Source organism: Natator depressus, chromosome 3 (genome assembly GCF_965152275.1).
Source record: "Natator depressus isolate rNatDep1 chromosome 3, rNatDep2.hap1, whole genome shotgun sequence".
Classification (NCBI taxonomy): Eukaryota; Metazoa; Chordata; order Testudines; family Cheloniidae; genus Natator; species Natator depressus.
The window spans coordinates 49,067,042-49,081,739 of NC_134236.1; the positions used below are offsets into that span (position 1 = coordinate 49,067,042).

A 14,698-nucleotide genomic window follows, 5' to 3' on the forward strand; every position below is an offset into this window, starting at 1 on the left:
GAAAATAAGTTTTAACAATCAGAAAATGCTTTCTGATCTAATAGAGAAACATAACATTTGTTTTCATTACAATTTGTTTTAAATTTACAATTGGAGTGTTTGATATGTGGGTGTGTTTTTGTTTGTTTTTTTGGTTTTGTTTTGGTTTAATAATGATCTCCAATATTTAAAAGGATGCATGCAACTCCTTTAAGATAAAATGTGTAACTGTGCCAGTTGTTACTTACCACGCCTACTGGGTTGTCTTCTGGGGCAGCTTCTTTCATTTGCAGAACATCCTCAGAAAAGCTTTTGGATGGACTGTCTGACTTCTCAGGCTGCTGGTTATTCTTCAAAATAACAGCTGTGCTGTGAACCAGTGAATTCCCTCTGAGAGTTTCTGATCCAAATTCTGTTAGTTCTGTTGAGAAAAGAGTACCCAGCTCCTCTGCTTTGCCTACACACTCATCCTCTGTGGGGATATCAGCAGCCTGTGAGATGGTAAACAAGTCTTTTGCCAAATCACTCATCGATTCCTCCAATCTGTATGAACTTTCATCTCCAGGTGGGATTTGGAAGATTTGTTCAAGTTGAGAAGTAATAAGTTTGGGAGCTGTAGCTTTTACCTCTTGGTCTCTTTCATTCCGGGCTTCTTCACTTGTTGTTTCATATGGATTATCAGTCTTTTGGTTGCAGTGGCTTTGCTTCAGTATATCAAGGAGGAGGTCAGGACTCCTGTTATCAGGCCAAGTTAATTGAAGATTATCATAGTCCTTTTGATCTATGCAGGAAGGGATAGCCATAAGTGTAGCGCTAATGTCATCACATGTTTGCTTGATATTTGACTCACTGGAAGTCTCATTCTCCAAGTGTGTGTGACTAATCATTTTAAGTAAATTTTGCATTAAAACTTTTGTGTCAGAGTAATTTAAAGGTTCACCTTCCTGCTTGCAGAAAACATGGCCATCTTTCAATTTCTTTTTTAAAATATTCTTTAAATCTTCAATTAGCGTGTCAGATACTTCAGGAGAATGTGATATACCCTCCTCTATCTGCAAGTCTTTGGGGAGCATCACTTCTTTGTGAAATGATTCTACAGGCTTTTCTTTCCTGACACCACTTTCAATTAAATCGGTCTTGTTGGTTAAAGCATTCTGTTCCGTAATGTTTTTTACTCCATTGTAACAAACCAGTGTTTCACATTTCTTCTGCACAATATTATCCAATCTATCACCTTTGTTACCCAAAGATCTAGAAGAAAAGTCTGCTGCCCCTCTATGGTTCCCAGAATGTCTGGTTTCAGCCCTGTCCTCTGACTTCTGGACATTCTCAGTACTTCCTTCTGTGTCAGCTTTCTTAAAGGCAAATTCATGACTAAATATCATGTCATTTTCTGAAGTGTCTTTAAGAACTTTATCAGTTTCTTGACAGATGATAGCCTCATTTTCCTTGGTAACATTTATTCCCTTTGATTTTACTGTAACTGTTAAAGGGGAGGATTGAGCATTAGAGTTTAATTCGTTTGGATGCCCTGCTCCCATATCAATAATATAGTCAGGTATCACTAACTCTTTTCCATTCTGTATACAATGTTCGTCAGTTTCACCTTCCTTAAGGTAACGAGAATCAGCCTTATTCAGTTCTGAAATATCTTTTGCTTTTATGCCTTTTGCACATTGTTTTAAATAAGCAGAAAGGTCAAACTCTTCCATAAATTCATCTGATTTCACTGTATCAAAGTCACTGTAATGTCCTGATTTAGCATCACTCGAGGCTTGTCTAACACTTACTTTTTCTTCATTTGAAACAACAATTTCACAACCTGTTTTAATAGCTCCATCAAATATTTCTCCAAGGCTTTCCATATGAATAGGACTTTTACTTAATTCCTGGATATGACTTTCCTTTATAATAGTCACCATGTTTATATTTTGTTTAGGGATTTCAATACCTTTTTCTATTTGACCAAGTTCTTTATTTGTGACTGGGTGTACTAAGTCAGTGAGAGAACCTAGACCATCACTGTCATTTACATAAGGCACATGTCTGACTACTTTATTATCCATTTGGGATGAATTTACCTTAAGCAGTTCTATGCCAGTCACATTATTTGACATGTGCTTCATGAATATGTCTTCCTCTGTGTTCTGTCTTTGCTTATAATTTGAACATGGCACAGATATATTGTTCTCTTTTTTCATTATGATATGAACTGGTAACAGATCTTCTGAAGGGAGGAAGTCTATTTGAGTCTGAATGTTTGCGGCAGCAGCTTGCTTAGCAATAGTAGACAGGGATGCACACACACATCCCTCCTGAATGATTGCCTGGTTTATTGCCATGGTATCATTCATGCCATCAGGTGTTAGAGTCATATGCTGTGTGAGGTTACTTTCTTCACTGTTAGATAACATCCATTCAGTGCCAATGATGCTTTCAGATTGGATATTTTCAGTGATATCTTCTAACATATGTTTGCTTTCTACCAAATCCTCAGAAGCACTTTCAGTTTCTTGCTGACCTTCCTCTTTGGTTTTATCTGTAAGATTCAGATATCCTTCTTCAGAAACATCAGATATATTTTTATATTTTTTTAAATTGGATTTTTCAGAGGATAGGTTACTTTTTTGACTGTTGAAATCTAACTGCGAAATATTATCACCTGCCATGTGTTTTAAAAGAAGATAACCATCCAAGGCATCAATATTCTGATTACATTCATCACTATCTTCCATTTCTTTGGAAGAAGCGAACAGCTGGACACCAACGTTTTTATCCTGACACTGTGAGTAATAAATATCCATTATTCCTTCTTCTTCTTCATCATCATCATCATCGTCATCATCGTTGTCGTCATCAGTTCCATAACTATCACTTTCATAATCCATATAATCATAATTTTCCTCCTCCTCCTCCTGAATTCCTTCATGCTCATCCTCATTAGAGTCACTTTTTGTTTGCGTTTCACATTCCTCATATCGGTCTCGTTGCACTTCAGCTTCATGCAATCTCAATAAGGGATTAAAGCCGCTCTCCTCACTTTCTTCACACTCTCTCATGATTGGTAGTGTCTGCTCCTTATCTTTCACCTTTCCTAGGCTTTCTGTCTCCTCTTCAGAGATGGCTTCCAACATTCCGGCACTTCCTGAAGCCATATTTATCATATCAAAGGAATCTGTCTGATTTAGTTCACTAATGCACAGGACACTATCTCCAGTGTTACTCACATCTTGAAAAGTGTTTAGTTCTTCCCTCACATTTAGTAGCCCGTCTCTTTCTTGGACACCTAAGGGTATGTTGTCAGGCTCTGGGGTATCATCATCTTCAAGCTGAGAGGTATCGTAATCATCATCATCAATCTGAGGAGAGTCGTAAGAATCTTCCCCATCAACCTGAGGAGTGTCGTAGGCATCGTCATCTTCATCATCAACCTGAGGAGTGTCGTAGGCATCATCATCTTCATCATCAACCTGAGGAGTGTAGTAGGCTTCATCTTCATCTTCATGATGCAAACAGTCATTTTCACACTGTGGAGTGCCGTCACTCTCTCCCAGCAGCAAACCACCAGGTTTATAACTATTATCTCCCAGTAGTAACCTGCCATATAGAGCATCACTGTCCCCTAGGAGTAGCCCACTGTGCTGACTGATACTGTTTCCCAGAAGTGGCCTGCCATGCATGCTGGTACTGTCTCCCAGCAATGGCCCCCTAGGTGTATCAGCAGTGTCATCCAGCAGAGCCCTACGATGAACATCGCTAGTGTCCTCAATGGGGGGCCCACCCTGCATGCCGGTACTGTCTCCCAGTGGTGACCTGACACATGTATCAGTACTCTTTTTCAACAGAGGCCTGTAATGCACATCACTATTGTCTTCCAGGAGTGGTCCACCTGACATATTGGTACAGTCCCCAAGGGATGGCCTGCCATACTCATTCTCTTTAGACTGTGGTATGCCATGCTTATGTTCACTACAAACATTTTGACTCACTAATACTTTACCAGAAAGTTCTCCTAGAAATCTGTTTTCAATATCTGTGTGGCTGAATGAATTGAGACATCTCTGAAAATCAATTTTTTTCATATCTTTATCAGTTAACGTACTCTCATCATCAGATTGCAAAATGTGAGGGCCACTCTTTGGATTGTTTTCTTGAACTGCACTGACTTCACAATTAACAGACAAATCATCTACACCCAAGGGATTTTCTAAAGTTTTAAAAGTCCTGCTTTCCCTACCCAGGCTCTCTCTTCCATCAGGCATGCTGGGTTTGTCTTGATCTATTCCTGAAATAAGGTGTGAGTATCCTTGTGAGTATTTTGGAAGATGCCTTTCTACACTTCCAGAGTTTGCTTGCTGATACACATGCTCACACTGTTCCATCTGTGTTCGTTCAGGATATCCTTGAAAACTTTTGAATGCATTCTCTTTCTCAGGGTTTTGAGTACTACCCACTATATTTCCAGTTTCTGCTTCAGGTTTAGACAACGAAGAATTCAATGTACATTCTGACTGTTCAAAACCATTAGCATTAAAGACATTTGCTGTACTGTGAAAATCATTTCTCTCTGAACATTTATTATTCTGAGTATCTTCTTCAGGTTGTTTTAAGTTGCTGTCAGTAAAAGTATTCTGTACACCTGTATACTCATGCAGGACATTGCTTGTGACATTATTAAACATGACATTGTCAGGTTGTTTCAGATCAGTTCTTTTTGACTTTACATATGTGTTACTAAATCCTCCTTTAGTCACATCAGTACTGGACACAGAATCATCACCTTCCAACAACATGCTGACAGCTTCATCCAGGTCTTCATCATATAACAAAAGTCTTTGCCCTGTGTTTGCATCCATATAACTATTTATCATCAGATAAGACATGAATAATTTTTTAGTTTGCTCTACACTATGAGGCATGGGCTCTTCTGTACCTGAAACTTCTTGTTCCTGTCTGTAGTCATGAAATGCAGATGGCTGGAATTCATAAGATGATAACCATCTTGCAGCATTTTTACAAGAGGACTCTAAATCCTCCATGTTAGGCATTTTATCAGGTAAAATTACATTGTTCAAAACAGATACAGTATTACCATCTATTACCCCTAACTGTGCAGCATTATCCAGACTGAGTACCTCACAGGTTTCTGGAATATAAATTGCAGCTATTTTTTGCCTGCCATTTAGTATTTTGCTTGCCAGTTCATTTGTTATCATCCCTTGATGTAAAGAAGTAGATATGGGGAATATTTCACCAGAATGAGGCCAAATGAGGCCAATGAAGCCTCTCTGTGCTTCTAGTACCAAGAGTGCACTGCTAGATGAAATTAAGCTGCACTGTATGGCTTCATCTACAGTTAAACGTTTGGATGAATTTGGACATAGTATCCCACCAGTCTGAATCTGATGAGTCAGAATACCACAAGCAGTGTCCTGATCAATCAACTCTTGTCTCATGGCTTCTTCCACAGACATTCTACGCCCTGAGTCTGGTTCGATTATACCTCCAGACAGTAGTTGAGCCCCCAGCAACCTGAACATGGTTTCACGGTCTATGAGACCTTCATGGGCTGCTCTCAAAATACTTAACTTCCTTCCACATTTTAGTGTTATTCTACCTCTTTCTTGTGGTCTTACAGGTAGAAGTCTTAACCCTGTTTCTTCACTTATTATGCTTCTTTGAACCATCTCCTCCAGGGAAACCTTTTCTGCAGTGTTGGGGTCTAGGAGATCTTTGCATGTGTCTTGCCTTTCCAATAGCTTTGAAAATAAAGATGCAGAAACCAAGTTCCTCTGGAAAGCTTTGTGCAAAGTGAGTTGCTCCCCTGTAGCTGGCATAACTAGATATCCTTTGGAAAGCTGAATCTCAAGAATTTTAATGGCAAGAGTCTCTGGAATTATACCTTGTTCTAAAGCAGCTACAGCTGGAAGATTTGTGAATGATGACTCTGAAATAATTTTCTTAGCATTATTTAATTCCTGTAGTTGCAGTAGAGTTTGTTCATCAATAAGTTCATGGACTTTTGCTTCTTCAAGATCAAAACATATTCCTAACTCTGGTGAAATTAGCCCAGATAAAATCAGCTGATTCTCAAGCAATCTAATGCCAGTATCAGAGTCAATTAGACCTTTTAAAACAGACTGAAAGATCGAAAGGACTTCTCCAGTTGTTTGATCAATGATACCAGCAATAACTTTATCCACCTAAAAAAGAATATAAAGAATGATTTTAAGTCATTTTATAATTGTACATATTAAACTTTTTTTTGCTTTTGAATACATATTAAACACAAAATCATATACTTACCAGGACTGGGACAATGCTGTGAGTATTAGCAGCTCAAATGCACAAGTGATCTATGTCAGTGATTCAACAGCACACGATGTAATAAAAGATTTAAAATCAACATGCATCTGTGAATTGAAAACCTATGCTCTGCATACATAAATAGGGTTAGTGGAAGGCAGCAGAATAGATGATTATATAGTGAACAATAAGACATATACCTGGAAGGCAATCTGTCATGCTCTACGTGTCTGTGAAAGGTTAGAAGATTCAAAAATAGTATGTGATACAAAATGACCATGCTACTCATGTTTACAGCATACAGCACTTTTGCGCAGACACCCAAACATATGGAATTGGATATTATAGAACCCAAATACTTCAACTAGTTTGCATGGAAAGCATGTAATCAGGTTGGCAACATTATTTTAAAATAATTATACAAGACATTGCTTCTACTTGTATATGCACACATACATTTACAATACCTTTTTGATATAATTCCATATTCGAGATTTAGATTGGTTTATAAAAAATGTACTTGTGGTACCTCATAACTAGTTACTGTATGTGGTCCCAACCATATACCCAATTGGAATTTAAGGAAAATCTGGAACACTGTATATCTTCTGGGATATCTCTGGGGGAGTACACGGCAGAGATTAACCCATATTATTTTATGGTGTCATATTTTTGCAGCACACAAACTTATCTAGCAATCAGAGGATGGCTATTAAAGAGAAGAGTTAAGAGATGGATGATTTGTTTATCTTTATTCATGCAAGGCACATGGTATTAAGACTCTTCACGCAAGTTCTGATGAACAGAATGTTCATATGCACATGTAAAACTACATATATTATACAAATATATAGAAACTGCAGTCATTTGATTCAGGTTTCAGCTTATTGATACGTACAATCAAATACAGTTTCTCCTTTCATTGTTAATATATTGCTCCACAACCATGCAGTAAATCTCAAAAGAATAATGTACTACAGCTAGAAACACAATAACATTTTCTGTGCTATTACCTTTTCCTCCATCTTTTCATCCCCTAAATTTTGTGCCCCCTGTAGTTGTTTCAAAGCTTCATTAGATAATAGGTTATAACCTTCTTGTAGGGATTTCACTTGTTTTTCCATTTCATTTCTCTCTCCATCTGTCATTCTACCAAAAAAAAAAAATAGATACAACAATTATTATCAGATTTGAAAACTTCAGTCGATGACAAGTTCTGCTTTTTCTGTTGGTTGTGAGTTCTGTGTATGTGTGTTCAGGGGGCAGAATGATCTAGCACAGGGGTGGGCAAACTTTTTGGCCTGAGAGCCGCATCGGGTTTCTGAAATTGTATGGAGGGCCGGTTAGGGGAGGCTGTGCCTCCCTAAACAGCCAGGCATGACCCAGACCCCCGCCCCCTATCCGACCCCCCTGCTTCTCGCCCCCTGATGGCCCCCCTGGGACTCCTGCCCCATCCAACCCCCCCATTCCCTCACGGCCCCACAGGGACCCTGCACCACCCACCCACCCATCCCCTGCTCTCGGTCCCCTGACCACCCCCAGACCCCTGCCCCTAACTGCCCCCCGCTGCCCCACCCCCCCTCCTTCCTGGCAGCCCCCCGGGACCCTTGCCCCATCCAACCACCCCTTCTCCTGGACCCCTCGCCCCTAACTGCCCCCCACCACCCCATTCAACCCCTCCTCTCCTTCCTGACTGCCCTGCCCAGGACCCCTGCCCCCATTCAACCCCCGTTCCCCGCCCTCTGACCGCCCCAACCCCTATCCACGCCCCTGACCACCCCCCAAACTCCCATGCCTTCTATCCAACACCGCCCCCGGTCTCTGCCCTCTTACCGCGCTGCCTGGAGCACCGGTGGCTGGCAGCGCAGCTGCACCAGGACAGGCAGCCGTGCCACACCACGCAGCACAGAGCACCGGGTCAGGCCGGGCTCTGCAACCCTGCCACCCAGAGAATTGCACCACGCGGCGGCGTGGCTGCGGGGGAGGAAGGGCAGCCTCCCGGACCAGGAGCTCAGGAGCCAGGCAGGACGGTCCCGCATGTCGGATGTGGCCCACGGGCCATAGTTTGCCCACCTCTGATCTAGCAAGTCAAATGGTGAACTTGTTCTTAGAAGACCTGGGTTTTATTTCTGGCTTAGCTACTGGCTTGCCGGGTGAATGTGAACAAGTCACCTCACTTCCCTGTACCTCAGTTTCCCCATCTGTAACATGGGGGTGATGATAGTGACCTCCTTTGCAAAGTGCATTGAGATCTATTGATGAAAAGTGCTAGATACTATAATTATTTTAGAAATGAGAACAAAATCTGACTTGTGTTTTTGGGCCAATATTAAGACATATGATAAAAAAGTTGTATGAAAAAATTCATCAGATACAGCTGAATAATTAATACATTTAAGTCAACTGCAAGTCAATCTGTGATCAGAAAATGAGGCAAAATTAACTGAAAAATGCTTTTAGTGAATTATTCCCTCAGTTCTATTGTTTATGGTCTGTCAGCCAGTTTTCCATGCCTCTGACTGTTTACTGATCATCAGCCAAGCCAATGTGAATTCATTTTGATAGCAAGCACTCATGAGAACCATGGGAAATGCTTTACTAAAATCCAAGTATATTACATCTACTAATTTCCCTGATGGATGAAACAAACCTTCTCTATATAACTTATATGTTAGTTGGTTAATATTCTAAAGTGTTTTGAGATCCTTCAAATGAAAGGTGCTGTATAAATATAAAAGTATTGTCATGTGTTGTGTCACCTAATCCAGGGAGCTGTTGTGAAAATTGGGCTTCCAAATTTACCTCAATTATGGGCTCAACTGGAAAAACTGTGAGAAAGTTCATGAAATGTCACAATAACCTATAACAACAAATATTAATAGGAAATGGGAAAAGGTACAAAAACAATTCAGAAAGACTAAAACAAAATGCCTACTGATATAATGCAAGGACTGTGTTAAAATCATGCCTCGTAGATAAGAAAAGTGAGGAACCCAGAAACCAATAAACCCAAATCAGTGTGTCAGAAATTATTCCTAATAGGTAGACAAAATAACGAGAGGGTGAGCTATTCCCCCCGTTGCGCCCCTTTTGCAATCCTCAAAAAGAGACTTTAGGGAGAAAAATTGGCTACTGGAGAGAGCTTCACCATCATGGCTGCCACCCCCACAGTCTCCTGGGACCCTGGACCTTCTTCATCCCATCCTGAAAAATGTCCTGACAGACCAGGCCACAGAGAGGGAGCCAGATGACACTCCCATTCCACCGGCTACAGCTAAATCCTGAAACACCATCTAGGATGTGAGACTTTTGTTACTCATACCCCTCTTGCCCCCTGTGTCCTTTTCCTTCCCCACCTTATTTCTTCTCTTTCTTATCTCCTTCCTTTTGCCTTCTGTATAATAAGAGTCTGGCGTAGCCACTAAGGCTGCATATTTTGAAACACTGCTGAAAGCCTGTTACCAGAAAGAGGAAGCTAAAAGAAATGCCCTAAACAGCCCAATGCTGGTACAAGTTTGCCAGGTCTTGGGAGAGGCTGATATGACCCTGTGCTGTGCCTGTGTTTTTCCGGCAGTTAGGCTGCAAGTAAGAGTCAACATCAGAGACAGAAGCTTCGTTTTCTATCTGTATCTCTAATAAAAGTTTAAACGGATTTTAACGATGTGTTTGCCATGGTACTAAGTAGACTGGGGTCTCTATATACCAAACCTTGAACCTTGTTTAACACTGTTTAATAATTGGACAGACACCTTTAATGCTTTGAGCCCCCTACTTCCATCTGAATTGAACAATTGTACAATCTTTTATACACCTAATCAAGTTCTCTTCACAATTACATTTAAACTAAACAAAAAGAACAAATAAAATATTACCCACTGTAACTGTAAGATGAGAATATCAGTCTGTTCCTTATAAGCAAATATGATGCACTAATTCAGTTACAGTTATATTAACAAAATGCTGTGACAAAATTTAACATACTTTTCACTGTGTTTAGCCAAAAATGACTGTGTAGTCTGCAAAGCCTCAGATATTTGTTCTTTCCTGGTTGCTATTTCATCAGCGGAAATCTGAAAAATATACAACCAAAATTCAGTTCTCCACAGTGCATATGGCTGAAAAGAGAGAATAGAAAAGTAGCCAACACACACAACTCCATTACTTTGACCCAGCCATGCTGGGCAAACTTTGAGCATTTCTGGGTGGACTAGGCCTAGATAAGGCTAGTTGTTTGTCATGGCAAAAATACTGTCATTTTTAAAAGTGGAAACCCACAGCACAAATCTTTTTGTCTAGAATTAAGCTCTTTGTCATGGACAATTACTAGGGAAACCAAATATCCTTTATTTTACAATATTTATTTAAAAGCATATAATAGCATTTAACTAATTATTTAAAACTGTATTCGCCTACACCTGACGTATGGAAAGCCAACCTTATGCAGACTTCATGAAAGAGTCTTGTTCAGTAGCTTGCTGACCGAGATGACAAAGATCATGACTTCAGAAAAAATACCTGAAAGTCACAGATTGTGTCCTGAATATCATGGCTATGACAAAGAGGAATCTAGCACCGGCTCCAACTATGAAAAACCCAAAGGGGATAGGGTGGGGCAGGGCAACAGCCCCCAGTTCCCTTCCACATGAGCCCGTGGAGCTGAGCTGGCATGGGATTGCATGCTTCACCTTGTTACGAAGTGTAGCAGTGGCTGATGCTGTGTGTGCGCTCCCTCAGTGCTTGAAGGGACATTATGCCTTCTACATGCATAATATCCCCAGGATAGTGCATCTCTGTAACCGCCACAACTACAAGCTATGGCTTACAGGTCACAATAGACCCCAAAATTGTAGTTATTAATGTGGATTGGGATTTACTAACACGCTCAGCATTGGTTTTATTCTGCCAATGACTTTTACTGTTGACTTCAATGGGAACGGAGGATATGCCAACACTGAGTGCTTTTGAAAATCCCACCCATTAAGCTCACTGCTTTACAAACTGATACTTCGTAGACCAAATAGTAAAAACTAAACTGGGACTATGAAACCGTAGTAACACTTAGGGCTGGTCTACACTATCCGGGGTGGGGTGGGTTGGGGGAATCGATCTAAGTTACACAACTTCAGCTACGTAAATAACGTAGCTGAAGTCAACGTACTTAGATCTACTTACCACAGTGTCTTCACTGCGGTGTATTGGTGGGAGATGCTCTCCTGTCGATTTCCCTTGCGCTTCTTGTTGAGGTGGAGTACCAGAATCAATGCTAGAGTGATCAATTTATCGTGTCTATACTAGACACAATAAATCAACCCAATTGGATTGATCGATGCCTGTCGATCCAGCCAATAGTGTCGACAAGCCCCTAGCATTGGTCCTACACAAACAAATCTGTGAATCTGTACTACATGGTCGGCATATCCTACATGAACAGCTTTGTGAGCTTGACAATAAGGACAGTGCCAAAGCTTTATGTTTGATGTTGGTTTGTTATGTGTTTTCTGATCTAAAAGGATAATTAAATAAACTAAACTAAGTCATAAAACATTCATATGACCCTGAGGCTGCTCATACGACATCCAGCCAGGTCAGCCCCAAGAGAGCAGGGAAGCGGCATGCAGTGAACAAGGGACTTCACAACTGGAAATTTATATTCACATAAACCACGTTACACCCATTAACTGCACTAAATAAATGTCTGAAACAAAGGCCCATTCCAGAGGCTAGCGAGCAACCTGGTAGCTAAATATATTAAAAAACTATTGCTTCCCTCCCTCCCCCCCTGGAAATTTTACAATTAAATGGGAGTGAAGCTTTTTAGGGTGCTGACTAAGGAGATTTCACCCTATATTTCTTACACTACACCCCAGTACAGATGACCAGGTGCTCTATTTTTATGTCTGACTTTATGAACATTATCAATGTGGCAATTGATAATGAAGCAAGTCAAAAAATATATCAGGTCTCTTAACACTAAGAACAGACAAAAGGTTGTGTAGCACAGTGTCTCTGACCAGAGTGGAGAGAGATTCTTGTTTTCTTACAACCATGTTATAATATTAATATAATATATAACACGGTAGCTTACAAACTAGCAATAACAGGTTTATAATGAATTATCATTATCTACACTACTCCAGGAAACCATGTCAGCATAATGTTGATTCTAATCTGGACAGAGTCCAAGCTACTCACTGCCATGTTGAGAAGAAAGCATATGGCAAGAACCATGCATTTCTTCACCATCTTGGTTTCCTTTAAAAGTTAGGGTTGGTTGCCAACAATAATATTTATAATTTTTCCACTGTTCCTACTACCCACTTATCAATCTCTTCTTGTGTACTGATTAGCATTTCAGCTGTAAGAGACTCTCCTTCAGAATATAATGGATGGAGAGAAGCAGATATGCAGGCCAGCAAGAAAAGTAGGAACCTCTTAACTTTAAAGTGTACATGTTATTTCTGAAAAGTGAGTAGAAGGAGGGGAGGGCATAGGAGAGAGCTGGTGTAGTTAAAATGGTCTACAGAACAGACCCCAGGTTTGCTCCCTCCCTTTTTTTCCCTATATGAAAGACATGAAAATACATTGGTTGCCATTAAATAGCCAATATTTGCCAACAGTTATCTAAGAGTGCTACCTGAAGTACAAGAGTGGTTTCCTAATCTATGAATGGGTTAAAATAAGGTCTCTAACTACGGTGTGGAAATTTTTAGCAAATTGTGATTTTTCAAAATGGTAGTCACCTGACTCATAAAGGGCCAGGCCCAGCCCAGGATTGCTTCCATGAACACCAAAGGGCTGCACAGATCACTCTCTATTTTAAAGTGCACTTCTCCTTCTGAAGGAGAGATGACTCACCTTGTATTGTAACTGGAGTTCTTCAAGATGTGTCCCTCTATGAGTGCTCCACATCAGGATATGTGCATCCCTGTGCACTCTGGATTGGAGGTATTTTGTCAGCAGTGTCCGCACCTGCGCATTAGATGCTCTCATGATCTGGTACAAGGGTATATAGGGAGGGGTGCATCTGCCACCACTCCAGTTCTTTTTCAACCAAGAAAGTCCCATGAGAGACTTTGAGACAGAGGGGAAGGAGGGCAGCAATGGAGCACCCACAGGGACACACATCTCAAACAATTCCAGTTACTGCATAAGTTGAGTACCCTCTCTTTCTTCGAGTGATGTCCCTATGGGTGTTCCAGATCAGGAGACTTCCGAGCAGTACTTCCATCATAGAGAAGAGTGTTGAGAAGGTGGTTTCGACCCAGATTGTAGAACAGTGTCACCAAAAGCCACATCAGCTCTGGAAACAGTCACAAGACAGTAGAACTGGGAGACCGTGTATATCAAAGATCAGGTGCCTTCTCTGCAGATCTCTGGGACAGGTTTATTTCTCAGCTGGGAAAGAGAGGTAGATTGAACCCTGGTGAAGTAAGCAATAACTCTTGGAGGTGGGTGAACCCTTGAGACTTTGTACCAGGTTAAAATGCATCATGCAACCCATCTGAGTGCAAGTCGCCTGTCCTTTCATGCACCCTGCACTAGAGATAAAAAGTCTGGGTGAAGCCCTAATGGACCTAGTCCTGTCTAGGTAAAAAGCAAGAGTTCTTCCTCTCACCCTTGGGCAAGAATGCTCTGGCTGTAGAGGAGTCCAGAGTAGCTCTGATGAAATCTGTTCATTGGGTGGGAGTGATAGTAGACTTTTCCACACTGAAGCGACGGCCCAGTGAGTGGAACAGAGACAAAATCTTCTGGTTGCTGTCTGTGCTTCGAGAAATGACCAGCTTTTCGGGAGCCTATCATCCAGGTAGGAGAAAATGATTATTTCCATCTGACGAAGATGGGATGTGGCAGCCAACAGAACTTTGATAAAGACCATTTGAGCAGTGCAAAGGCTAAAAGGTACAACTCAATAGTGGTAATGGTCTCTGTGCATCATAAAACATAGGTAACATTTGTGTGAAGGAGGCATAGCTATATGGAAATAAGTGCCCTGAAGGTCGAGGACAGCAAACCAATCTCCTAGGTCCAGAGCGAGAATTATTGCTCCTGTTGATCACTGCTAATTTTTGCTACCATTCTGAACTGTTAAGTGTGGACAAAGCTGTTTACTGTCCTGAACTGGTTGCCATCCCACATTTTTCTTTGGAACCAGGAAATATATGTAATAAAATCCTTTCCTGACTTAGTCAGGTGGCACAGGTTTGATTGCCCCCAGTGCTAACAGGGACTGCACCTGCTGCCTCAAGAGATTCTCATGAGAGCGGTCCCTGCAGAGAGAAGGAGGCGAGGAGGTAGAAGTAAGCTGAACCGGATGGAGTAATCTGTAAATATCACTTCCAAGATCCATCTCTCCTAGATGATGAGCTCTCAGGAAGGTAGGGAATGAGAGAGAGAGAGAGAGAGAGAGGCCCCA

At 41.0% G+C, this 14,698-nt stretch overlaps 1 protein-coding gene across 16 annotated transcripts in view; it reads right to left on the bottom strand.

Annotated features, from left to right (window-relative positions):
* Nucleotides 1–14,698, bottom strand: part of DST (dystonin) — a 460,168-nt gene that overhangs the window by 150,033 nt on the left and 295,437 nt on the right. For 15 of the 16 annotated variants that reach the window (XM_074947855.1, XM_074947860.1, XM_074947857.1 and 12 more), the window contains 2 exons: nucleotides 10,267–10,355; nucleotides 7,299–7,434 (listed from right to left, as the gene is read on the bottom strand). In XM_074947855.1, the coding sequence (XP_074803956.1) occupies nucleotides 7,299–7,434; nucleotides 10,267–10,355 (225 nt within the window). Of the gene's footprint in view, nucleotides 1–227; nucleotides 6,183–7,298; nucleotides 7,435–10,266; nucleotides 10,356–14,698 lie in introns of all 16 variants that reach the window. The other variant, XM_074947869.1, reaches the window with a different exon arrangement.